This window comes from Ammospiza caudacuta, chromosome 3 (genome assembly GCF_027887145.1).
Source record: "Ammospiza caudacuta isolate bAmmCau1 chromosome 3, bAmmCau1.pri, whole genome shotgun sequence".
Classification (NCBI taxonomy): Eukaryota; Metazoa; Chordata; class Aves; order Passeriformes; family Passerellidae; genus Ammospiza; species Ammospiza caudacuta.
Window position 1 is genome coordinate 32,673,233 of NC_080595.1, and position 27,717 is coordinate 32,700,949.

The 27,717-nt window shown below is 39.9% G+C and overlaps 1 protein-coding gene across 1 annotated transcript in view; it reads left to right on the forward strand.

Moving 5' to 3' along the window:
- The window catches only part of LRFN2 (leucine rich repeat and fibronectin type III domain containing 2), a 152,160-nt gene extending 127,312 nt beyond the window's left edge, over window positions 1-24,848 (forward strand). The window contains exon 3 of the mRNA XM_058802554.1: window positions 23,930-24,848. Coding sequence (XP_058658537.1) covers window positions 23,930-24,848 — 919 coding nt within the window. The remainder of the gene's footprint in view (window positions 1-23,929) is intronic.
- Window positions 24,849-27,717: the final 2,869 nt, after the last annotated feature.

The following is a 27,717-nucleotide window of genomic DNA, read 5'->3' on the forward strand; positions in this document are numbered from 1 at the left end:
TGGAGTTGCCTATAAAAGGCAGGTTTTCTGAGCAAAACATTTGCACTCAGAGTGAGAAAAAGTCTCTTTTCAGATGATACAGTGCAAGCTGAATGCAACACTCTCTTCTCATTTAAACCTATTTTGGGGCTTCAGTTGGGATGTTGATGGTGAGTAGTCTTTGTGTTAAGGCTTTGGTTAGGGAAAGATGAAAGAAGAGAATTCAGACAAGCTGAGGAACGTAAAATTTTAGGCAGAAATCAGGTTCATGCTCTGTTGAATTTTTTGAGTGCTGTACTTGTAGGTTTTCAATGAAGGCTTGTACTACAAGTAATTTATCTTTTCTTTGTTCTTAAAAGGGCACAGGAGAAATATAGCTCAAATTTTGACTAGTAAAGAAAGAAAATATGAGGTAATGGATGTCTTTGAAAATAAGATATGGGTAATTTCATTGCTATGGCACCCTTTCCCCCAAATGTGTCTTGTTTTGATGTCTAATATGAGGACAGTACAGACATGTACACTGTAATCCATAATAATCTGTAATAGGGCCTAGCAAAATAGGAATCCAGCCCTAACTGAGGATAGCGGGCTAGTACTTTCATCTAAAAAAACCTTGAAACTATAATGCCATTGAGAATTGCATATGTTTAAAATGAAATGTTCTGATTTTCATAGCAGAGAAAAGCAGCCAAGTCAGCAGGCTGATCTGCCCTATTGTCACAGCCCTACTGACCTCTCAGAGTCACAGTATGATCATATTAGGTCCTAGGATGTTTGGCAAGAATCCAATAAAGTGGCTCTGGTCAGAAAGGAAGCAGGTATTGGCAGAGGGCACCACAGAGTGGAAGCAAAATTGCCTGTGTGACACAACAGCAGAGATGGAGACACTTGTACTGGGCAAGGAAGAGATGTTAGTCTGGCATCCTTGGATGGGAAAGAGTCCACCCACTACATGGCTACAGCCATGCTTTAGGGTGGCTGAACAATCCCTGGAGACAGCAAGGTAAGGCTATGCCCTAAGCCTCTTTTATTCAGCTGCTCCTGGTTTACAGATTAGTTTATTTGCAGAGATGAACAGTTTGAGACAGCCAGCACTAGGTGTGAATTCATACTGTATTTGCCCATCTGTCATCGCTCCCCTTCCTCTTCCATCACTTTGAATTTGCCTAAGTGTTGTAATATATTTATTGTCTCATAATTTACTTAATTTTGACTAGAAAACAAAAGTGCTATTTGCTCAACCCAATACTTTTTTTTTTTTAATTATCTGTTTATTTAATCGGCTTAGTTTGTGGAACTAATTGGCTCTTATGCAGATATCCCACACCGTGCTCTGAATTTTTCTCTGAGTGGGGATTGCACAGGCAGTAGCTGCCCAGTAGACATATGGGCAGCTGACAGCATCAAGACACCCCAGCAGCAGCAGCAGCTCTGTCGTCTGGCAGATTGCCTCGGAGAGTCAGGCCTGGTGAATCAGTCCCTCTGCTGGCGCTGGGAGCGCGGGGCACGCCTCTGCTCCAGCAGGCTGCCTCAGAATGAGAAACAAGCGCAGCCCCCACGCTCCTTGAACTGCAGCCTTGGCACGGCTGGCAGCGCCCAAATGGACTTGAATCTGGCTAATTTGGGTGTGTGGAGGCAGAGCTTCAGCTTGGTTACTCTCAGGTGAGGATGTGTCACTAGCTTGATGCCTGCTCTTCTCTCTGCTGCAGTGTGGATTTTCACAGCCTGGAAGTGCCATGGGGAGGAGTTTTACAGTGCTGCCAAGGTTGGGCACTGGGAGAGGGGAAGAGAAAAGAAATTGGCTTGGAAGTGTCCTATCTCTCTGTGCCTCTTCCCTTCCAGCCCTGAAAAGGGGCCGAAAGTTCTTGTGAGCTTAGCAGGCAATATAACCAAGAGGATCCCTGCTTCTCTCCTCAACCCCTGGGTCCTTGCAGCATCCTCTGGTTGTTGATTCAGTCAATGATGTGGCAGCCCCTGAGCAGGCAGAAGAAGGAACAGCCCCTGGAGTCACCTTCAGAGCCTGGCCCCTCCAGCCCAGGGACTCACAAAGCCCAGGCTGGCTGCATCACACAGGCTGCTGGCTGAAGAAAGGGTCAGGGACAGCTCTGTCTTCTCTGGTGGTGTCAGACAAACCTCCTACACTCTCAGTGGTGCTAGAAATGCTGCAGTCCCTTTGCTAGAAAAAAACAGTGCAGAAGTACATCTGTCTCTTGTATAATTTGCCTAGGGGTATGACCCCCACTGAGCACACAAGGCTGTGTGTATGGATAGTAGTTTAAATTGTTTGCTGGGTTTTTTTCCTCTGGGGACACTGGCAATTTCTATGAGGTGAAGAACTCTTTGCAAGGGGAAAGATGAAATGAACACTGGGAGCAGGATTCCCACTTGTGAAGAGTATTAACAAAAGCCTGAGGGACTGCAGCAGTCCCAAATCAGGGCACAGTACTGCACCTTTGTACAACAATACGTTGGTGTGGGGTGAAAACCTTGTGCTATACAAACTGCCTAGTGAAAGCATATTTAGCTGTTTGTTTTTTCAGAAGGTAAGGTTTTTTCTCACTAAAACAGAGTGTTGTTTTTTTGGTTCACCTTCCCTCTTTTTCCCTATTTGGCCTCTTTATGGATATTTCCTTATTTGGGCTCTTTCATAGATAATTGTATTAGCTGTGGATTAATTGACCAATTATGCTGGATTATTTTTTAGACTAAATCCTTTGTTTCGTTGTCCTAAAACAGCTTTCATTCTGACACAGCTTCTGACAGTTTGCTGCTCCCTGTACCTCCCCATTTAAGGGCTGGGTTAACGTGCTTGCTGAGATTCACACCCTTTACTTAGTGAAACCGTGTATGTCTGCACTAGGTTAAAACCTGCTTTCTACCCTCTTTATGTGATTTCAGTCCAGAAACTTTCTGTGGTTTCAAGGTAGCAAAGGGAATCCAAGAAAAGCTGTAGAAACTTACAGGAGTCCCTCCTACTGAAAGTCCCTGAGGACATGACCTGTGTTTTCCTGGCTCCTGCCATTTTCATCTCCTCTGCTTAACCCCAGTGAAGCTTGCTGATGACAGGGAGGCATATACTCAAAAGTGCTGCAGGCTGTTTTTTAAATCAGGTCACACTTACTAGTTCCCAAACACAATATGTTATTGTGGGGAAAGTCTGAAGCTAGTACCTCAGTTTAGCCAAAGCAAACCTTAATCTGGCATATAATGGGACAGAACCACAATGTAATTGACTGTTCTTGACATTGAACAAGGATCAGATTTAAAAACTGATTTTAAAAAGCAAGATCTACGGTAATCGGTCTTACAGTCATTGCAGCAATGTGAAACATCTGTCTAGCACACCCTCCAAACACCTGCCTCTGCAATGGCTATGAAGAAACAAACCATCCATCAACTCAGTTTTGTTTTCTAGCCCTGTATAAAATGGAACAAACACTGGAATACTTCTCCCATGGGAAATTCCAATATTGTAACATCTGTTTCTGTAGACTGAATATTCTCCATAACAGTTGTTTTGTTTGCTTATTGGAAAAAAAAAAAAAAGGCATTTCATATGGAAATGTGGAAGTGTTTCTATCAATCTCTTTGTGGATGTTACAGCTTTTGGAATGACAGTGCCATTTCCACCATACATCATGCCCCATGAGGAGTTACTCTCCTCCTGGATGTAAGGCTCTATAAATTCACCACATTCAGTTTGCTCTTTCCCCTCACCACAGAGCTCCTTCTTCCAGCCCATTTTGTTTCTGCTTTCACCTCCTTCAGTGGCAAAGGAATGGCTGGACTGTGCAGGGAGAGGAGCAGCTGCTCATGTGTGAGTGGGAAAGGAGCAGAGGACATGGTGGAGGGGCAGAGCAAGGGCTGGGAACAGAGCACCACTCACAGGTGCCAGGGAGAGGAAGAACGTTGTGGATCCCCACACCTACAGCTTTCATTTTCATTTTTCTTACAAAAGGCAAGAAAAAATTGATTTAGCAAAACCTCCTATTTTAATACTAAAGTTATGTTTAGTTTGAGATATCCAATCAACTTCACAGTCAAAGTGTACCATGGGTTTACTAGCATCCAATGTTATTGCATGTAGGAGCTTTGAACACATGGTCCAGGAGACATCCAAGTAATGAAAAATACTTTACACAAACTCCTTTGGGGGGAGGATTGTTTGGCACAGGTAACGAGTCCATCTGCCAGACACAAACCAAACAGCTCTGCCTCACACAGTCACAGCTGCAGGAGCTAAAAACCTCCAGCTGAAGCTTCTGCCCTGGGAGTCATCACATTTGTCAGCCTTTCCCTGACAGCAGCAGTAGATACCGCACTTGTACCATCCCAGCTGCACCCTCACTGCTACAGGTGAAACAAAAAGGCCCTCTTACATATTCTGAGATGTTTTGCCCAATTTTGAGCGTGTGATGTTTTGTGTTTTTGCTGGCAGTGACAGCCCTGCTCAGCAGGTGACACGCATTGCTGTTTAACTGCAGCACTGTCTCTTACACCTTGTCTTAATGACAGTTGAAAAAGGCAGAGAGCTGCACAACGTTTAGCTAAAGGCAGAGGAATGAAGATGGAAGATAAAATCTGAAAAGGGTGACATGAGCACATAGAAAGGTACATGAAGGCGGAGAGATCAATTTGGGGGGGAAAAAATCTTCTTTATCTTTACTCCCCCTTTCTGTTCCCAACTTTGCTTAAGATATTCCTTCTTTTCCTTTTTTTCCCCTCTGGATTTTTCTACAAATCAAGAGCTTAGTAGTGTTAAATCACAACAGACTTTATGTCAGGACTGGATCCTCTTTTCCCACTTGTGATTCAATTCATGGCCAGACTGAAATTTCTCTGCTTTCATTTTCTATTCAGAATTATCAGGCTTGCAGGTCTGTGATACTTTTTGCTAACTAGAGAACTATGAGATCTATGACTGTTGACTTTTCTGTCATAGTTTTTTTTTCTTTAAAAATGTTAGATAAATGTTGGATAAATAATTTGAGCCTGTGTTTTATGATTTGGTTGCCTGTTTATCCTTCTGCTGTTTCTTCTCACCCCACTGTATTTAGATACCTCTTTTGATAACCAATATTTTACGGAGCACAGATAGATTAATATATATGCAGGACACAGTTTCATGAGCCAATTTAGGATGCTCCTTATACATGTGTTTATCACAGACATGGTAACTACAGTTGAGATAATCACAAGTGGAACAACCCTCAGTGAGGATTCAGAGAGTAGAAATTCAATGCTGCTTCCAAGGATGGGTTAACCTACACAGTTCCCTAAAAATCCACTATATTCTCTGCTCCATCACAGAGGTAAAATGAGGTGCTTTCTTTTGCTGTAGAGCAGGCCAGGAATGGAAGCAGAACAGACTTTTCTGTGGGTTTCAGTCCTATTTTCACCCTTAGAAACTGTGGAAATTTATCTGCTGTTCAGTCAGATCTGGATAAGCACCAAAATTTTGCAGAGACTGACTATTCAATGAAATATTCAAGCTTTTCTTAATAAGGCCCTTGTTAATTCTAAATGTCTGTAGGTAGAACACCTCAGAAAATTGTAGATCTATTTCTTCCAAAATGAAAAGTGAAATTATGGAAGGCATAAGAAAAATATGTAGGAAATAATATTCTATTCCATTAATATTTTAAAGGTTTTCACTGAAAAACAACCTTCCTAAGTTCTGTTTTTAAAAATGGATATCTGAACAGACTTTTTTCTTGAACCTATGAATACTCTTATTAAGAACAAAAGATGCAAACAGAACTACTTCATTTCAAATTTCTTTTTAATAAACTCCAGATTCTGAGAACTACACGATACTTTTCTGTTATGAATCTAGAAAAGTTCTGTTAAACTTCACAGCTGAAAATTACAGTGTGTAGTAGAGAGTTAGCATTTTGGCAATCTCACATGCCTTCTGTTTTGTTTACAAAGAAGTTGAGTGTAGTTGTCAGCCTACACAAACAGACTGCCTGGCTCCCCTGGAGAGGTTTCTGTACCCCCAGGTTCCATTCTGACAATGGCTGCAGAAGGCAGCTCAAGCAGGGTTGCCTCTCCTCCTCCTGCCAGCTCCCATGCCCAGCTGGAGTGGGGTGAGAGCCACTCTCACTTTCCTGGGGGCCACATCTCAGGTGGACCCAAGAGCTGGACTCACTAAGGCTGGCCCCTCGCCTTGCCAGGACAGGGGCAAGACTCTGTCTCTACATAGTGATTCGGAGCTCTGAGGAGTCAGGAAGGAAGGCTGAGCTTTTGTGGCTGAGCCATTTCTTGACAATCCATTAGCCTAAACATAGTCCAACTCTCTTTGATGCATGAATTTTTTTCTACAGAGCTACTAGAAATAAAAGCTTTTGGTGGCTAAAATCGGCAGCTCTATCTCCAAGTGACTGATACACTACTCCCACAGGCAGCCCTTTTGGAAGCTGGTTCGTGATGTTATTTTGCTGCTGTTTTTGGGGTAAGTCGTGTGCTTGAGAGTGCACTTCTCAGCACAACTGCAATGAAATGTCTGCCACAGACAGAGTGCACAATAAATTATTGCCTTTCTGACATTTTTTTTCTGCAAAGTGAACAACAATGAACAGAGTCTAGAAGTGACGATCAGTCTTTAACTACTCCTCCAGTACTTCCTATCAGTGATCTGCTTTTCCCACTCATGTGATACATGCACATGTTAATCTGAAAATGATACTCTGACTTGTGAAGAACCTTCTAGACAGCTGGTGATTTTTGTTGGCTTGGAAGGATTAATGAGTTTATCTATACCCGGGATGTTCCATCATTCTCAAGTTCTCAGGCATTGAGTAGCTATGACCCTGAGGGGAGTGCAATGCAACTATTAATAATTGGTAACAATGGGATGTTCTCTGTGGGCATCATGTGCCACTGTCAGTAGATCAGAGAACTGCTGCTGACCTTAAATAGAGAAGAGAAAAGGATAAAGGTCACCTTTGTTTCATCTACACAACAAAAGTTTTGAAAATGGCTTGTCATGAAAGCATTAAAGATCTGCTGCACAAGACCCTTGGCCTGAATGGTGCTGGCTTCCCGGACATGTGTGATAGTAGAGCCACTTTAGTACTGAGTAGTACTGCAGAAACTAACATGCTCAGCTGAAAAGGTACTGGTTTTACATTCTTCTCTGTTCATGTGGTCCTGTGACCTTCTGAAAAAGCTGCTAAATCTTAAGGGACTTTTTCTATGTCACTTTTAATAGTGATAATAACACACAGAAGTACCTCACAGTCACAGACACGTTTCAAGTGGAAGTGACTGGATACAAAAACACAACCTATCTTTGGACACTCTAGAACTGGATTAAAAAACCTTTTATGCATGAGATATCAGTGTCTTCCTCTTTCCATATTGTCTTTTTATCCCCTTCTATTTCAACCAGTTATGCTAGGTATTTTCCCATAATTAAACTCTTGATACTTGTCTTCATGTATGGCCTGGGACAGGTTATCTGTGACCACCTGGGCTTTCTCAAGTCTGTCCTTCAATCATTTTATAAAAATTATATTATAAAAAGCCACTAACTATTTAGCAAGTCATCTTGGCCAGTAGCAGACCATCCATCACCCATGAGATTATATTTTATATTCCAAATCTCCACAACACCTTGCCTCCTCTCTGCAAGTATAGAAGTTCGTACCATCCTCTGATTCTTTCAAAAGTGAATTTCAGAACTTCAGTAATTCTCAACAGCTTTAGACTATGTCTCCATCCTGCCTCAAAGTCTGCTCTTTGCTTGTTGTTTTTACTTCATATGCAGATGTGTAAACCACTCTTTATCTTTCTCAGGCTGAAGTGAGGACCTATACATTCAAAGTGGAAATGACCTGTGATGACATTTTGATGTCGTGGTATGAACTAGTACACAGACATGGAGTCAACAACTTTTCATCCCCTGAGAAATCCCTAACTCACCATGTTCAGTAAACCACAGTGCTGTGGATCAGTGGAAGAATCCCTGGATGAAGTCCCCGGCCTGTGCTGGACTTTGTTGAACAAAAAGTCAGACTAGATGATCATGACTACCCATACTGCTATTAACATTTGGGAACCACCCCTTCCCACAAAGGCAAGAACATAAAAACAGTCAAACTGTCAATCAAAGTCTTCTGGTGAAGTCAGCAGGTTCAATAAAACTGAACATCTCTGCATAAGCTAATGCTAGAATTGTATGCATTAAGGTTTCAATTGCCTTAACTTTTGTGAGTGAATACTCTACTTTAACTGGCAGTCACATCACAGCAGTCCTATGGATCTTCTATGGCTGTATCAAAAAAAGGTGGTACATGGCCTTGTCTTCCTTGAGAGCTAAGCAGAGCCTTTATAACTGATGTGGCAGGGGCTGTCAAGCTTTCAGTCAGTACTGGTCTCCAAGTATCAGCCCTTCCTAAAAGTTACTGGAAGCAAGGCTGGTGCAAACAACAGATACTGACCATTTCATGGACTGCTGGCTGTCTGGAAGTCTGGTAGGACAAGTCTCAAGCAGTGTCCACAGGTGCAGAAAGCATATAGCAGTATCAACGTCTTTCTCTATCCTTCTTTATTCTCTGGGTAAGCAATTAAGCTATGATCCATGAAGTGTCTCCTATCCTGTTCCACTGAAGTCTTGTGAATTGATTTTATCTCAGCAAGATTCAGCTTCAAAAAAGCACTTGTGCTTGACTAAACTAAGAAGATATTATCACACTTTACATTAGGCTGCATCTGAGATGGAAAAATATAAAAATGTATACTTCTTTCTTTCTTCACTGTAGGGATGTTCTCTGCTAGTCAGTCCCTTGGATTGTTGCATCCAAGGATATTTTGAGCACTGCAGACACACCACTGCCTTTCAGGCTGCCTTCTGTGTTGTGGTTCATTGTGGAGGAGGTTTGGTACAGATGTGTCTTCTGGTGTGTATTACTCTCTGGGATGATCAGTGGTCCCTGCAGCCATTCATCAGTGTTGCTTTCTTTGCTGCTTCTGCTTTGCTGCTCGTTTTGATATGTCTGTGTGGAGGCCTCACGTGTTGCAAAGCCAGCAAGGCTAAGGGTGAAAGATTGCAAGAGCAGATTTCTTTCAAGAAATAATCACAGGCTCAGTGCAGTGGTAGAGATTAGGCCAGGTTTAGTGAGCACAAGCTCAGTCTTAAAAAAATAGCTGAAGGAAACATCACTGAAGGAATTATTGAGACACACTGTGCTTGACTGAGTGAGCAGTCTCAGCACCAGAGAGCTCACTAGGAGCCCTGTGCATATACCCATTACTCTGATTTAAAACAAAATGGAAATGTTGATGCCTTTGCATTTTTTCTGCATTTTCTTTTATGGTCATATTGACCCATATACTTAAACTTTTGTGTGGGCAAGTACAGCAGCCATTTCTCTACCAAGCTTTAAATCTATTTTAGCCAGAACCATTGGAGAAGCCATCTCCATCTGTACAGGATTTTCTTATAGACAAAAATGGAGCCAGCTTTTCCTTCAACTCATGGTAGCTGTCTCTTGAGTTATAGAAAGCATTTCCATTAGAGACTAATCTAGTTAAATACTTTTGAATACTGGTTAAAGCTTTCTGAAATCCTCAAAGTATTTGCCTGGCACTTGTGAATGTTCACAGAAAAATGACCCTTTGTGTCATCACATGGGTCACTCTGAAGATGTCCACAGCTTCTTGAGGGAGACAGACCTTGTAATCTGAGAAGATTGCTTTGGGATAAAATATTATGCTAACACCTTCTCTCTCAAACTGAGAGCAGCGTAGAAATTTGTAACTTCGAAAAATCTGTCCTCATATGATTACAGGTTGTTCTCTTCAGAGACAAGAAAATGTTCTATAATGTCACACAGAAATTATGAACGCAGAAAGGAGGAAAACTTCTGTACGTTTGCTTTTGAACCTTATACAACTTGTCCCTGAAAGTAGAGCAAATCCAAGCTTGCTGAGCAATATGTAAAAGGCCAGTTGTACTGGGAGTGGGCTTTCCTCTCTCGAGGAATCATGAGTGTGTTGGAAAGAAGTAGACAGAGAAATGCTGAACATGAGCAGTTTGAGAAAGAAAAAGAGAAGCTATCATCTCTTAAATTCTCCGTTGGGGACGGTGTGATAAGTGATGCATACAGATACACTCCTACAAGATAACCCTTTTTTTAGGCTCTACCATATGTTCAGGAGCAGCAGTCACATTTGTCTTCGTGCTGGAGAGAGGGTGGAGTGATTCATTCCATAGCAAGGTAAAAAAAAAAAAATATCCACATAGCAGTGGAACCAGAAATATGACTATGAAAGTTCTGGACACTTTAGAGAATAAAGAGGTCAGTATTTGCCAACAAACCCAGAGCGCACATGAAGAAAAAAGACCTGAGTGAAATCTGTGGCAGGCTACCACATATTTACACTATAGAGTGAAAAATTATGCAGGTGTTTATAGAAACTTTTCAGTTCAGTCACCTTTTCTGAGGAACTGCAAAATGTTGCCAGCATGGCCGTTAAAGGTCTACTCATTTTCTGAAACATGGTTATGAATTTAGTCATGACAGAATAAATTCTTTTCTACAGCTGAATATTGAAGCTAGTTAAGCATTCTTCAATATTTCATTGAAATTTAATCACTGTGACTCAGAGTTTTATCTTCATTAGGTGCATAGCCATATGAATTTAGGATCAGACTCATTTTTGACTTGTAGCTTATAGTCAGGTTATTGTGTAAGAGAAAAACACATGCACTGTGAGGAATCATTGGCTCTGTCTGCAGTTTCTGATATCTGAGATAAATTAATTTTAGTCTGCCTGTGAGGCATATTAGACAGTAAATTCTGAGAGATTTGTAAACGCCAATAGCTCATAGAAGTTTTCTGCAGTGCCGCAGTTATCTCTCCACTACATCTCTGAATGCAGCCCTTTCCAACCACCAAGTAATTATTTTTGGCACCATCACAATGCTTTTTGGCATTGTCACAGTTGGGTAAATATCAATAGCATCAATATCAAATATCAATAAAAGATTCATGGTTGAGCGTGGGGGAATGATTCAAATACACACCTGCAAAGACAGAGAGAACATAGCAGGGAAATGACTACACCCTAAGTGTCGGGTGTGAAAGCAATCTTAAAAAAGCCCTTGAGACACTTGGACACAGATTTTTTACATCTCTGCTATCTCCTGAGAGAGGCACAAGGGATGGAACAGGATTGTGTTCTGCTTGAGATGTCTCCAGCCACTGTGGAAACAAAGGCAGCTCCCAAGCAGATTTTCAGGACCAAAGACAGCTCTTATTAGATCATTCCCACCTTGTTTCTTTTGCCACGTATATGAGGGAAATGTGGGGGTTCCATTGACAGGCAGTTGGGTGCAGGCTACTTCCTCCCATCTTGTAAGTCATAGCTGCTGTTCAGCAGGTTTGCAGCTTCATTTCTTCTGCAGGTGACCATCCTTCTCTCCGTCATTTTGGTGAGAGAGAGAAATAAGGAAGGAAATTCAACTTCTAAAAAAAATTGAAACCTCTACAAAGTTGTCTGACTTCCTCAGCAAGTAAGAAAGGCCATCTCATCAGTCAAGATGCTCATCTGACCCTTATTCTCTCTCCATGTCAAAGACAGACACTGTGCCTCGCTGGAGTCCTGCCACAGACTGATGGTTCTGCCTGTCCTAATTCCACATGTCACAGGATTGGCACTGACTGGTTGACACCTAGGAAGGGGACTGAAACAACATTTAGGGAGGTGAACTCAGAGCCCAGGAGCTGTGTATCAAGTGGTACAGAAGCAAGTTTAGGACTCCCTCTAACCCAGCCCACTGCAGACAAGCCAAAATCAGCAGTTCTGCTAATGAAGCACAACTTTGCAGTACTTCATAAGGGAGTAAAATTTCCTTATTCTCATGTTCATACACTCTGAGATGCACTCTGGTACTTCTAAGGTAACCATTTATTGACAAAAGAAGGGAAAATGCTTTCCCAAGTGCAATATAGTTTGTTCTTTAATCACTGCTGATATAAGAAATCTCCCAGCCCATACAGTGGTTACAGAGGATCAAGTTTCCTCTTTAGGGTATCAGAAAAGTTGATTCAAATGCTGATTACTATAGTGGTAGTACTCATGACCAACATATGTATGGGAAAACAGAGTCCTATAACTAATACAGCCTAGAATGTAGTTCTGGCTGTGCTCTCCAAACAAGCCTGAAATTTTATATTTCTATGTAGTGTTTTTTAAAATTATTTACTGTGCTTCTTTTGCAGCAATCAGTCTGACTTTTGATTTTTAGTCTTTCTGAAGGGATCACACTGAGGTTTTGATGCTGCTTGGTGTAATGAATCAATGTTCAGCTCAACCCTTTTGCTCCTAAATATCAACGAACATCTGGAAAATTTCTACTAGTGCTCATTTTGACAGGATGGGGACAGAATTCCCTCGTCTGATAGTAGAGGTGACTAATGATTCTGTATTCTTCAAGCACACAAAAAAATTGTGCATTTAGTACCATTGTGCATTTGATTTGCATTTTATCCCACTCTCCTTTTTAGCTCTCAGGGTAATTTTTGCATGTTCTACTTATTTAAGCTATCTTGAGTTACAGCAGAAAAGCTCAGAGAAGATTTTGCAGAATGAAAATTTTGAGTTTTTCAGTCTTTACCCTTGAAGCTCTCCAAAGCAGAGCAATCTGTCAGTCTCTTCCTTTATTACTCTTTGAAAGTTTTTCGAGCAAAGATAAAGAAAAATCTTCTTTCATTTCTCTTTCAACAGTACTCTTACATGTTATTCCACAGAATTTATAGTTTTTCAGTAAAATTATTCCTAAGTTGCTTTTCATTATCTGTAATGACCTCACATGGATGCCTATAACAAGTAAAAGCTTCTGTTCTCCTGGTAAACAATGAAATATCCATGCCTGCAAAAACCTTCAGGAATGATGACTAGCAATTAATCATGGTAAAGGAAAAATGAACCTAGCAAATCTGGGTGTGGCTGTATCAACAGCCTTGATACCATACCTAGCATTTGTTGTATTTGTACATATGTAAACCATATTCAGAAATTTAAGCCATAAATGGGTAAATCTCAGGAGCTAGGTAAAATTTTAATCAGTTGGTGAAGCTGAAACCTAAGAAGAAATTATGCTCTCTTCTTAATGTTAAAGTGTCAAACTTAAAGAGAACAATTGGGTTTCTCTTAAATACAAGGGAGATGCAAAGTTTGAGCAGTCCTATATTTATGAACTCATTTAATATGCAACGTTGTTAAAGAGTAGGATTTCTTTCCTTTTCTGGTACTTAAAAATCTTTTGCATATTTTCTGTGAGTGAGAACTAATTTTAGGATAGCCAAATATATATTTGCAAAGTATATAGCTGATACTTGGAAGAGAGAAAAATCCAAATAACACTGCTCAAGCTTTCCTGTTTCCAACGAGTTCACTAATGGGATGCATAGCCTGGATTCTGGACTGCTGATATTTACTAGGCTACTGGCAGTCTGCTTTTAGACTCCTAATTGTGGAGAGTTGGTAAAATGTAAATAAATAGTACACTAGTTTTTGTTAAATTTTATTCATGTGCCAGAAATCTGTGGCACTTATCTAAGATCCTTTATCAGAGAAATATATTGCTAAACAATAAAACATATTTCTTGACAATTAAATTATGATACTATTTGAAGCTATAACTGACTTCTCATTTTATTTCTCCTGAGGTCATTATAAACTAAAACTTATTTTCTTGCTGGGTGGGTTTTATTTGCCTTTTCAGTAAGGAATTTGTCACTCTTCGTGCAGTACACTTTCAGTCCAGGCTCAACTTTGAAAGAAACAGGGTGTCTCTGGCTGATGAGCAATCCTTTTGTTTGATTTTGGTCGCACAAACTGAAAGGATGTAACTGTGTTCTATCCTTTAGTAGAGCATTCCAAAATTCAACATCTCCATGTCTTTCTAGGCTATCCAGTCTTTCTATCCTGCCTTTTCCTTTGCTTTATGTGCAATACCCAGAAAATGACAAAATGTCACACCTCTGCTTTAGAAAATGCCTTCATTACATATCTATGTTACTTTTTTCTTTTTTTTAATTTCTGCTTATTTTCTCACTAAGGAGATGATATTTGCTGACCATTAGTGATTTTTGCACCCCTTGTTCTTATTCTACATATGGGAAAAAATCCTGAATGTTACTGCAAAAGTCACCTTGAATAATACTGGTTTTTCTTACCTTGTGCATGCTTCATGGAAATTTTTGTTCCAAAATATTTCCTCTCTCTTCCAGCTCCGAATCTAGAAGCTTGATGATTACTTTGCTTATATGTTTTTAAAAAAGTTTGCTCAGTTTACAAGAAGCAAACAAATCCCTTTTACACAGTAAAAAGTATTTCCAATGTTTGCTAATTAGGTAAAGGGTTTGGCAGAGAGATTCTCTAAACATAGGTGAACTATGTCTGTGTCTTTGGTGAGTTGGTAAATATTCCTTTAGTTCAATTTTCTAGAATTGGTGAAGGCAGTTCTCCCGTTCTCTCCCCTGGGAATTAAATTATTTTTTTTCAATCATTATGATAAGAGAGATACTTGAGATTCTCGTAGATAACCATTCCTTATCTCCTGAGAATATCCACAAGTTCAATCACTGACGCAGGGAAACACTTGAATGATATGTGTTTAAACTTTTAAAATAATGCATAAATTGTTCCTTAAACTAATGTTGAGACACTCTTCTGTACAAACTGATATATCAGTGTATACACAGCTTCTATGGGTGGTGATGCCCATTTCATTTCATTTCATTTCATTTCATTTCATTTCATTTCATTTTCTTTCGGTAGCAGTATTAGAATAGTCTTGTCAGCTGTTGGCTGACTCCACACTTCCCTTACCAGTGCACAAAGATTTTTTTGACAGAAGAACTTGAAGCAGCATGTTGAAGTTTGCTTTGGCCAGCGAATTACAAAAAATGGGCAAACATAACTTCAGGCACTTCCTGGGGTTTTTGTCATTCTGGCATGACCTTCTGGACATAAAATTATCCTGTGTGGAAGGACACCAAGTTTTTACAGGACATGTGAATTTCAACCTGGCATAAATGCTATGAGCTGCTAGAAGGGACAAAATTGCTATAAGCCACTGAGGATCCTGTTCATCTCAGCTCACATGAGCTCTCACAGAAAAAGGGGGTGAGTTAAGCACTATAGGATCCCTTCATTTTAATTTACACAGATCTCACTGCCTGGAAATAAGTGGAAAATCCCACTTGCAACTCTTAAGAAAGGACAACTTATGGCTGAATCTGACAGCTGTTCTGCCAGGAAAATAGCAGATTCCCTTTTCCAAATTAATTTCATTTGAGTTTCTAAACGTGCTCATTACTTCTGATGTTGCTCCCTTCTGGTAACCTCTGCTGGCGTGGAAGGATGACCTTTTCTGAGGTAACTGTCCAACACTGCAAAAAAGAATTCAGAATTACTTCAGTCAGAGAGAATAACCATGACCCTTCAGCCTAGTGTATGAGCCATTTGTCTATAAAAACCTGGGAAAAGTGTGTCCCAGGTCCCAAATTCTGCTTAATGATTTGAACACCCCTTTCATGGAAAACTTTTACCTTTCCCCATCTTTAGAAATATGGTGGTTGTAATATATTGCTTCCACTGCCAGTTGCTAACTTTACATACTGTTGAGTAATCTGAAATATTCTGTCTGACTCTTTGAAACATTGCTGTGAATTATGAGAGCTTCCTAATTCTACATTTACGTGGCTACAGAGTGAATTCATTAGTGTGCCTCTGCATTGTTTCCATAAATATTTCAGCTTCACGTTTACTAACAGAAATATTGTGTGGGCTTTCAATTACTCTGCTAATGAGCTTAAATATGTTTTAGTTGGATTTGAATTAGTGTGAGGAATTTTTTTTCTGAGGCAGTTAGTATAATGAGGTGAAAGGTGGTCTGTGTGCTGCTGAATAGCTTGGGTGTGACTGGATTAATCTTTAGTGCTGACAAGGCTTCCTAGAGTGTATCTGCTTTCCCTCTAAAGATAAAATTGAAAGCTAAGGGCACTCAATTTCTGCTTCTGTGGTATCCACATGAAAGAAGTTATAGCACAGATCAGGGACCCTGAAAGTCTAATTTTGTGTTGTCATACACCATGAACCTAAATGAGATTGTCCCAGAGTAGCAGCTTGCACCTGAACACCTGAACTGAGCACCTTCATTGATTCAAAGGATCAGAAGATGTTTCTGGCGATCTTCATCCAAGTGACTCACCCATTGATCCTGACTGTGGTTTGAAAGAATTTTGTTGAGAATTATAAAGGGAAGAGAGCAATGGAAATGGAGGGGAGCAGAATACCTTGTACTATGGTTCCCCTTCCTCAGCCTTGTGAAATAATGTCCCCTAGAGGCCTACGCTTTCCTCTGTCACTTGATAAATTACTCCAAAGTGCCCCCAGGGGACATTATTCAGCAGCCTATCAAAAATTTTTATATTCTCTGAGCCAATTGTTTTAAGATTGGGTGGTTTTGCATTTTTTTTTTTTTACTTTCCCTTATAGCACAAGGCGTATATTTAATATCAGTATCTCTCTGGCTCACCATCTTCTGACAGGCATATCAATTGCTTTGATATGCCTTCTCTTCCCCACCTCCAACCCCACTTTTCCAAAAAAGCAGGAAAGAACCTAAGCAAATTAGGAAATAATAATTAAATTATATGTGCTTTGTGTTTTATTTGACAAGACAGATTCTCTGAAGGGCAGCTGGATGAATGAGTGATGAGAAGATAAGTTTCAGAAAAGCAAGAAGGGATTTGTGTTTAATAATAAATGTTCCGTCGGAAGGCAAATTTATGATTGCATATCATAAAACCCCCCAAACTAATAAAATAAAAATGCAAGAAATTATTCATGCTGGGTTGATTTAGTGTTTGCTGAAAATGTCTGGCTACCTCCTGGTATTATCTGACATTTCCTTATGTTGACATGACTGACAGAGGAATTATACCCTGTTGCTAATACTAACAAACATCTCTTATCCCAGGACACCAGAAATAAACCTGTCATTTTTCCAAGATGCAGGTCACAATAGGTCTCTGTCTTTCCCAGATTCTAAATTAAAAAATCTTGAATCAGATACCAAAAGAGCAATCTCACACAGAAACATATTTGGTACTTTTTACCCAGATTTTTTTTTTTTTAATTCCTGAGGCTTTAGGATGATCTGAAGACACATATTCAAGGATTTCCTTTGACATCTAAAGGGTCAGAAATTAATCTCTGTTGTTAACTTACTTAATTTTTAATAACGTTTTAGACTCTATTTTCATTCCATCAATACAAAAACTGGGGCTTTCCAGGAAAATAATACAGAAGAAAATTAAACCAGTATATCCCATAAAACTTTCAAGCAAATCACAAAAGTTGGCAGCCAAGAAGAATGCTAAGTGTGCAACTCAAATTTGTCAATTGCCTGCTCTTGCTCCCAGGCAATACATCATGTGTGACATTTTCACTTCAGTTTAGATCCTTCTAGTCTTCCTCTGATTTTTTCTGCCTTTTTCTCCTGATTTCTTAATCTCTGTCCGCCATCTGAGGTCTTTTCACTTCACTATCTTTAAAATTGTCTTGTCTTTGCTGAAAGATCTTCATATTTTTACATGATTTTCAGTCAGTCTTTCTCCAGTATGCCCCCACTGATATTTTCCCTCTCCCCTTTCTCTACCAGCCTACTTCTATCCAACTGAGATTGCAGGGGGATGCTCTACCTGAAATGCAGGACTCTCTCAGACCCTTCTACAACACTCAATAGCAAATTACCTGCAATATTTTCTTTTATTTTCCTCCAGAAAAAACATATGAAACTGGACTGAATGAAAAAAAAAAAAAAAAAAAAACAGACAAATATCTTAAAATAGGGGACAAACTTATTAATGAAAAAAAGGATGATTTTTGGCATTAAATTTTCCCTGAAAAATGAAAATTTTTCAGATTCCAGTGTTTATCTTTTTTGGACTGATTTCTAGTTCTGAGAGTAATATTTTGCACTTAAGTGAAAGCAACTTTATCTAAGAGGAAGTTCAGCAGTACACAGTGAGACTGACATTTTCACAGTAAGGCTTTACTATACACAAAAGATAGTGTGTTAACTAACTGGAGAATAATTTTACAAAACAACTGCTATTTCACCCTTGCACCCCTCTTTCTCTTTCTTTTCCTCTCCTCATCACAAATGATAGCGAATAATGACACCATTGGTTAGCAGTTGCTCCATAACTGGTGCACAGTCTACAACAGCTACAAAATTCACACCCAAGGAATTAAGCTTTTCTAACTTTTTTTTTCACCTTTTCCTAATGAGGAGAGGAGAGGAGAGGAGAGGAGAGGAGAGGGAGAGGAGAGGAAAGGGAAAGGGAAAGGGAAAGGGAAAGGGAAAGGGAAAGGGAAAGGGAAAGGGAAAGGGAAAGGGAAAGGGAAAGGGAAAGGGAAAGGGAAAGGGAAAGGGAAAGGGAAGGAAAAAGGAAAGGAAAGGAAAGGAAAGGAAAGGAAAGGAAAGGAAAGGAAAGGAAAGGAAAGGAAAGGAAAGGAAAGGAAAGGAAAGGAAAGGAAAGGAAAGGAAAGGAAAGGAAAGGAAAGGAAAGGAAAGGAAAGGAAAGGAAAGGAAAGGAAAGGAAAGGAAAGGAAAGGAAAGGAAAGGGGAAAAGAAAAAAGAAAAGAAAGAAAAGAAAAGAAAAGAAAAGAAAAGAAAAGAAAAGAAAAGAAAAGAAAAGAAAAGAAAAGAAAAGAAAAGAAAAGAAAAGAAAAGAAAAGAAAAGAAAAGAAAAGAAAAGAAAAGATGAGAAAAGCAACATAGTCTAGTTACTATAGAACTGAGTCTTGGAAGTTGCAAGTACCTTCCCAAAGGAATTGCCTTGACAGGTCCCTGCAAGTTTCTGATTAAAGCAGTTTTAGACTAAAACTGGATGGTATCATATCCCTCTTTTGATGGAGAAAAGGAAGAGAATTGCCTAGCCAATTAACCTAATCTGGGTTTTGTCTAATTTGTCTGTTTTGCATAACCACAGTGTTAACTAGAAGTTCAGTTCTGCTAATCCCCAGTGCTACACAGAAGAAAAGAACCATTTGTATAGTACAGTGTAATCACAATATCTACTAATTTCCTTCGATACACTACAGGCCTCTTTTGAAAGGAGATTGCTGGCATTATCCCCATTTTATAAATGAGCAGCCTTAGAGTACAGCAAAATGATTTCTCAGGAACTGAGAGTCACTGATAAAGTGGAGCCTGATATCAGTGAAGCTGATAAAGGAAGAATAAAACTCAGTTATCCTAAATTCTCAGCACAGTTCACTCTCTGCAAGCTTCAGTGCTCACTTGCATCTGGGATTATGACAGAAATCTTCAGCAAACCTTTCTTCCCTTCATTTCTAACTAATTTATTTTCTAATTTTCTTAATATCATCACATACCAAAGTGAATAATTACAAAATTGCTTGCTTTCTGTATGTTGTGTCCACAAGGACATAACAAGGACAGTTTAGTGGTGATACAAAATAGGATTGACTTCAAATAAGAGTTCTAGCACTCTTCTTCCCTTTTTTTAAAAAGTGTTTCATGGACTCATTTTGGTGCTTTCACAAAATGAGACAGAAGTCTCCATGGATTGAAGGGAATGGATTGTTTGAAAAAGCCCTGCAAACCTTCACGGCTTCATAGCTCTTCATACCACATTAACTCTCCAAGGAGCTTCTGTCTACTGTTGTTCTATTTCATACACTTATGCCATGCCCCATTCCTGGCCAGAAGTCTCCTCCTCTTCCAGCAACTAAAGCTATTGTGCCAAAAAGTGAGGGAAGAGGGCTTTTTCCTGTAAATTAAGAGGGTCAGTTGTAAGAGCCCTATCCTCATTTCATTCCTTACAGAGGCAAGATTTTCAGAGAGGTTAGAACCTTGTTAATGTATGAATACTTTTCTTTGGGATATTTCGACCTTCAGATAGGATTCAGAAGCTAGATTAAGAATCAGATAACAAAATCCTGGCAGGAATGTAGAGATTTGCCTGCTTCTCCTACTCCAAAGAGAATAAACCAAATGAGAAAGGCAGAAATTATTGTGTCTTATGTGTCTGGACAGTGAAATTTCCATAAGACTTTCAAATTGTGTCTTGACCTAGCTGGAACTAAAATTACACTTTCCCCTTTGACATATTTGTGTGTTAGTTTGCTTTCCCAGTCCTCACTGCTCCAGGACTCCTTCAACTGGATAGATTAAAACCTTCCACAACCTATAATCTGTAAGCAAGTCTTTCATTAGTTAATCTCCTCCTGCACTTAGCCAACTGTCACTTTTTTTTTTTTTTTTCTGAAGAAAAGCTAGTATCAAATTTAGATCTTTATTCCTCTGTTTTGATGGGAGGCATCTCTGCAAGGTCACCATGCCCTGAAGAGCAGGTGGACAATATCAAGCTTGTTGCTTCAAGATACCACAGCTGTTAAGTATGTTTGCTGAGGGCTCCCAGGTGAACACCAGGATCTTCTGAGTTCCAAAAGCTAACAGCTTTAAAAAGCTATTTTTGATCTCTAATGCACCAGATCCTTGCTATCTGAAACCAACTTTCTGTGTTTAGGTGATGAGTGGGCTGAACAAAGCCTTGCAAGATCTCTGCCTAGACCCAGTTTTGTTGGCCCCTCTCAGGTTTACAGCAGCTGTGTGCTGTTGAGTCCCAGAGTTAAGGGCACAGTGGTCTGTGATTAATGGCACTGCATGTATGGAGCAGCCATGGAGAGACACTGCCTCTGAGGCAGCAAAGCAAAGCCTGAAGTGGCATCTTGCAGCTACCTGTGTTGGGGACAATCAAAGAAAGAGTCATCACATTCCAAAATGAAAATGTGACTGCATCGATATGAGATGTGGGGAGCGTTAGGAGATGTCATCCATCATATCTGACTGGCAGCATGTTTGGGTAGGGTAGCCCAAAGCATGGAGCCATGCCAAAGTACTCTTAAAATCTGGCAAGTTTAAGAGAACAAGATTGCCTTCCCTGTAAGATAGAAAACTAAATCTGAAATTAATTACTTAACTCCTAATACTACTGAAATTGTTCCTTATTGCTATGCTTAGCTGCTCCTTAGCAGAATAATTTGAATATTTTACAAAAGTATTTAAGCTTTATTTGCAGAAACAGACAAAATTCTTTAGATGTATATGGAGACTAGATTGCTTTTTCCTTAGTTGGGACTACAACTGTAATCTTTTAAAACACATTATTAGTCCCACTGTTGTCACAGTTGTTACTTCCAGAATTCATTGAATTTAGAAATGATTCTGTTTCTTCCAGGATTCATTGAATTTAGAAATGATCCTCGTTTCTAAGACGAGGTTTTTATTATAACACATTTCAACACAGTTAACCTGTCCAAGTTTTAGGACTAGTTATGGCCTCAATTCTGTGCATTCAAAAATGGAATGGCTATACACTTTTTGCCACTATTCACCACCTGCCAGTCCTTGAAATATTCTAGGCAGTTTCACTTCCTTGGAAGCTTGTGTGTTTGAAGAAAGCAAGTTGTAAATTATTTGGGCTATCAATGTTCACTGAAATTGGGCATAAGTGTGTGAGGCTGAACAACTGTATTTCTATTTTTATATGTTTGTTTGCTTTTTAAAAAGAGCCACATCCTTACCTGAGGCCAGACTGAAGGGTTGTGAGAAAGCCTATATGCAAAGATCACCCACCAGACACGTGCAAAGGTGTAAAGTGGGTAGACCCAGGTGTTTGCTGCTTGCTCGGAGACAGTGGAAATCTCTTGTCTCTGTGTTCCACCAGTGCAAAGCCAAAGGAGCCACTCTAACAGGTGGTGCTATAGTCCTGTTTTTCCAAGGGTTATGACCCAAGTACAAGACTCAGTTTGTGGGGCTGCTGACTACTCTTTCTGCTAACAGTGCAACTTGTTTGCAATGAGGTTTTACAGTGAAATGGCTTCTTAATGACTTCACAACTGCAGAATATTTTTAAGTTTTGGTCTGGGATTGGTGGTGAAAAGTGGAGTATAGCACTACAGGAGGAAATAGGAAGCATTTGGTGAAACTAATCAAGGGTTTAAAACCAAATGTTTTATGATCAGTAGCATTCTGTTATTCCATATATCATCCTTGATTTGTGCATATATACTTGAACAATTCAAGAAAGTGCAGTTTGCTATGAGCAGAGGTGTTCTATTCACAGAGCCACAGGGAGAGCAGAACAATTAGAAATAGCTTGAGACCAAATATTTCAACTTTTGGAAACTATTTTAGCAACAGTACCTGGAGTGTTTCATGAAGGCTGCTTTATGACCTCTCAGCTCATTCTGAATAGCTCATCTGTATCATGTTGTTTCAAATACAACATTGAGTAAACCTGCCAGATGATGTTTATATTCCAAGTGTCTCTCATTGATATTTCTTTTCCTTACAGATTTTTTTTTCTGTGCTTGTTTGCTTTTTAAAAAGGAGCCACATCCTCGCCTGTGGCCAGACTGAAGGGTTGAGTAAGTGGCGTGAATGCATAAATGCAAAGATGATCAGAAAACCATCTTTGCAGTGCCTTGACGTTGCTGCTTCTCTGTGCAGGTCTGTTCCCTCCCACTGCACAGAAGGGGCTCTGAGAGCTGCAGTTTGTGCTGGCTCTGGCCATGATTTGAGCCTAAGGAAGCCTGGCTCTCCTGCAGTGAGTCTGCCTTGGTCCTGTGCCCAGGCCTTACCCTCCCAAACAGTCACACCAATTCACTGTATGCTCTGAGTGCCTGTATGGGCTCCCTTGTTGCTGATGCAAAAAACCTGCAGGTGTAAGTTATAATGGGCTGGTTTAATTTCGGCTTTTTTCTCTCACCCAAGCCTGTAATGTGGCAGTAATGCAAAAGATGCATGGGGTATCTCTCTGGTGTTATTCTTGACTGCCCACCAGGCACTAAATCTGGGATTCTGCACTCTGTTCCACTAATGTGCTACAATTTTCACTGGTTTGAAATGGGGGTAGACCACATTCATTCCCATCTGCTAATTTTGAATGCTAGTGATGCTCTAATATTGCATGAGTTCAAATGACTGCTTAAGTGTTGTGGCAGCAAAGAGCAACTTCCATAAATGTTCCAACTTGGAGCACAGCTTTGGCCCAGCTATTTGGTTTATGGAAATGAATTTATACATGAGTAGAATTTTTTTTATTTTAAAGAAACCTTCTTATTTCCATACCTATATCTTCCTACCTCTCCTCACACTTCCACAGCCCATACTGCCAATGCCAGCGTTCCTTTCTCACTCACACAGGGGAAGGTGGTTGCAGTGATAAATCTCTGGCAAAGATGATGATGTAGCTGCATTTTTAGGAGATATATCCCACAGTGGGGTGTAGGAGGATGAGGAAAGTAAGTGGGAGAGTGGAGAAAAAGAGAGAAATGGTTGCCTGCCTGTCATTCTCAGTCAATGAGAAAACTGAGTGTAGACCTTTGCCTTCACAAGGTAAGTAACCTGCCAATGTGAGACAGTAAATGTTCAGGCACCTGTGAAGGGATGTGACAACTGCCATGCTGAGTCTCAGCAAGCACAAGGGTCATTTGCATACTCATAAAGAGCTGCTCTTTGTATGATTTTATTCTGAGTTATTTGTTCAAGTTTGAATATATTTCAGATTATGGCAGATGCAAGTGAGGAGGAAAAGAGTCCCCAGTTTAGTTCAGTCTGCTTTTTCTTATTCCTTTTATTGCACAGCTGAGAGCTGGCCCTCAAAACTTGTGTGTTACTGAATGTTGAGATGTTGAATCCTCAGGAGCTGGGGAGCTGGAATGATTGTTTGAATTTTATGGCTCTGAATTTATGGCTCCTCTCTGCCAGTACTCGGAACAGTTAATATCACGTTGTTCTAATCTCCGTTCTTTCTTTTAACTTTGTTCCAAGACTAACCAATTCTTTTTTCTTTTTCTTTCTTTTTTTTTAAATTTTTTTCTTTTCAAGGATGATACCAGCTACAAACAAGGCCTTTGTTGTAACCAACCTTGTTTCTGGAACAGGCTATGACCTCTGCGTCCTGGCAATGTGGGATGACACGGCCACAACCCTTACTGCCACCAATATTGTGGGATGTGCCCAGTTCTTCACCAAAGAAGACTACCCTCAGTGCCAGTCGATGCACAGCCAGTTCCTGGGTGGGACCATGATTCTGATCATTGGAGGCATCATTGTGGCCACCCTGTTGGTGTTCATTGTAATTCTCATGGTCCGCTATAAGGTCTGCAACAATTCCCAGGGCAAGATGTCTAATGTCAGCAATGTCTACTCACAGACAAATGGAGCACAACCAGTTCAGAACGGAGTCTTGCCCCAAGTCAATCCCAAAGTGGTGGTGAGAAATGAACTTATGGAGTTCAACTGCCAGTCTGCGCGGAGCAGCATCTCCTCTTCCTCCAGCTCCGCAAATAGCCGTGACTGTGACAACTACAGCCTCCAAAGTGAACAGGGCACATTGTCCAGTAAATGGAGGCCTCCTTCCCGGTCAAAACACAATATTGACCGGCTAATGGGAGCTTTTGCTTCCCTGGAACTGAAGTGTCAGAAAAAGGAGGAAGTGACAGACTCCAGAACTTCCACGGTGGCCCGCCACTCGGACAAAGAGCCACTGCTGGGCCAGTCAGAGTCCAAATTCCGCAGCTTCCTCATGTTGCCTCTGGAGGGCAAAACTAAACGTAGCCATTCTTTTGACATGGGGGACTTTGCCACATCCCAGTGTTGCACCTACCCAAAAAAGATAACAAACATTTGGACAAAGAGGAGCCTCTCGGTCAACGGCATGCTGTTGCAGTATGATGACAATGACCTAACAGGGGCCAAAGGGACTTTCGGGAGCTCAGAGTGGGTGATGGAAAGCACGGTGTAAATATCAGTGTCTCCCCCCTTCTCTTCTCCCCTCATGTGTTATAAGTGTGGTTTGCTTCAGGGCCGTGCAATTGGAAAGAGAAGGGAGGAAACATTTTCTGTTCTACTGGCCAAAAAGATAGGCAAGCAAGTTACAAGAATAGTAAAGGAAAAGGAGGGTCATGAAATGTGAATAGGCACATATGGTACCATTCCTGTCTGGCCCCTACTAAACCATGCGTGAATGTTTCAAGGAATTTGCTAGTTGTATTTAGCATTGCTTTCCAAAAGTTACTCAGACTCCTGGTGAACCTTCAACCAAGATTATACAAGGAGGATGAAAAGGGGTTTAACAGCAGAAATTTAATTTTACAGGGTTTCTTTTTACTTTCTTTCTTTGGTTTTGTTTTTGGTGGTTTTTATAATGGCACCTCTTTTTTTTTTTTTTTTCCTTAACCACAGAAATACACTTCTGTGGATATGACTGGTGCTAGGATAAATCTGGTTGTCATTCCAAGGAATTTTCTCAAATGTGCAGGCAGGGCACCCACAGGGGAAGATCAGAGTAAATTGTTTAGCATAATCTCATGGTCTTAACTGTGAAACTGTGACATCTGGGCAAACAATATTTGTTGTTGAATGGACTTTTGTTTGGTATTTAATTATTTCTCTTCTGTTTTGATTTGTTACTGCTTTTGAGTTGCTTTTTTCCCACAAGACAAGGTATGTTTCCATACATATTTTGGTTTTGTTTTCAGCCTCATCAAATTCCCCAGATCCTCCCCATAAAGGAGGATATGTACAAAGGTCAAATATCTGATGTACTGTATAATTCACTTCTAATACCATCCCTTTTTGTCCTAGGAAAAATTAAATCTAGGGATAAATTAAAAAAAATCATCCTCTTTTTTCCATCTCCTTCATAATCTCTTCTTGTCAATGCTCAAGGCAGATTGCAGCAGATATTGATATCTGTAGGGATGTTGCTATAAAAGATAGGGAAAATAGTTATCAGGATATCCTAATAAAGGATAAAGAAAAGGAAAACAAAAGTAGCTCCTGGGAGCTCTCCACGTTATGGATAGCAGTGGCTTCTGGTAGGGGTCATGCCCTCACTCCACTAAAAGGAGAAACTTGCACCCTGCTGTGACAAAAGCTCCTTGTCTGTGCGGTCACCATGACATGTCTTTACTGTATCAGTAACATCAGGAAAATTAAGTTTTTGTGTATTTCAGGTGATTGGTTATGTTCCAAATTAGCCACAGAAGCTGAGTAAAATTTGAGTATCACTGAGGAGCGGGTGAGCCATGTCTCCCCTGCATTACATAAAGCCCTTCCGCAGTCTGGTGCACTCCTACTCCCCTGCCTCTCATCCTCAGGAAGACACTTGTAACAGGAGCTCTTCAGGGTTTGTAAACAGAGTCTCAAACTGGTTTTTGGTGAGCATTGCTGTGGTTGTAGAAATACACATGGCCCATCCAGTAGAATTTATTTTCTTTACCAATTTTACTGTGATTTCAAGCATTCTGCTGGCTACTGCAACTGTCCTGTCATTTATTTATTTATTTGTTTGATCAGCTGTTGGGAACCATTCTGAAATTGCACATTGTTACTATGATTTTGTAAAAGAGGTGGAGAAAGTATGCAAGGCACAGAGAAAATAATACATGAAAAAACTCTATGTATATTTTTTTTAAAAAGTTCAGAGATATATTGTGACATGGCTGTGTACTTGATCTTGTATTCGTCATGTTTCCTACTTGGAGTTTTAGATAACGACATCCCTGTGATCAGAATATTTTTTCCTTTATTTTCTTTCTCTTTTTTTTTTCTTTTGCTACAAAATGTACAGTAAAAAAACATCCTTGGGAAAAAAAAAGCCCCTGCTTTTCATTTATTTGTTATTCTGTGGTCTGCTTTGAAACCTAAGAAGTAATTATTTTTAATTGCCTTTAAAATTTAGACATTTGCTTTTTCTTTACCACAAACTTCAGTCTTGGACTTCAGAATTTTAGGTATAAAGCAGGAATCAAGAAATACATACCTTTTTGGAATGCATGAAAAAGATTTTGTAAAAAGCATTTCACCTCTTTTCCTGTTGTTACATTTGTACAAGTCTATATTACTAGAGTACTCTAAACACTGATCTAAAATCTGCAGACCGAAGAGCTAGCATTTTTAGATTTAGGACCCAACTTTCTGTAGGTTTTTGCTCAGACTCTTTCTCACCAACAGCATTAATAGATTCAAGAGAGATCCAGTCAAACTTTGTTCGGAACATTTTTCAAACTCTCTGTTTTTCTCACACTTTCTGAGATGAATAACACCTCCAGTGCCAGAATCTAAATAATCCAACTGTCCAGATGGCAGTTCATATTAGCCATTAATGACATGTTGCATTTATGTTGCACTGAAAACTCTTAAAGGAGTTCTTGTAGTGAGTTAGTAATTTTCTTTTCCTTGTTCCACTGTCATGCACTTGGATTTTTTTATTATGTTGCTACTTCGCTCTGAACATGACATCTGGGTTGTTTTTAATTTAGACATTGAGTTCATTTTAAATATTAGTAACATATGCAGCCATGAATTTTCAAAATATATCACATACTTAAAAAAGGATACTCTTTCACATTCTCATATAAAATTAAAAGAAGTAAGCCAACAGATGCCGTTTTAAAATAATGGATAGTTGCCAAAGAACCAAGGTAATAAATTCCACACTCTAGCAGCTGCATTTATTATGGTTAATCATAATATTAATTCATTTAGCATTAATGAATGAGGCTCAATCCACACCAGCTGATTTGCAAATACTTAGCAAAATTAAACAGGTGCTGCGTAACTACCTTTTGTGCTGACAGTACTTGGGAGGAAGAGGATTCAGAGACTCA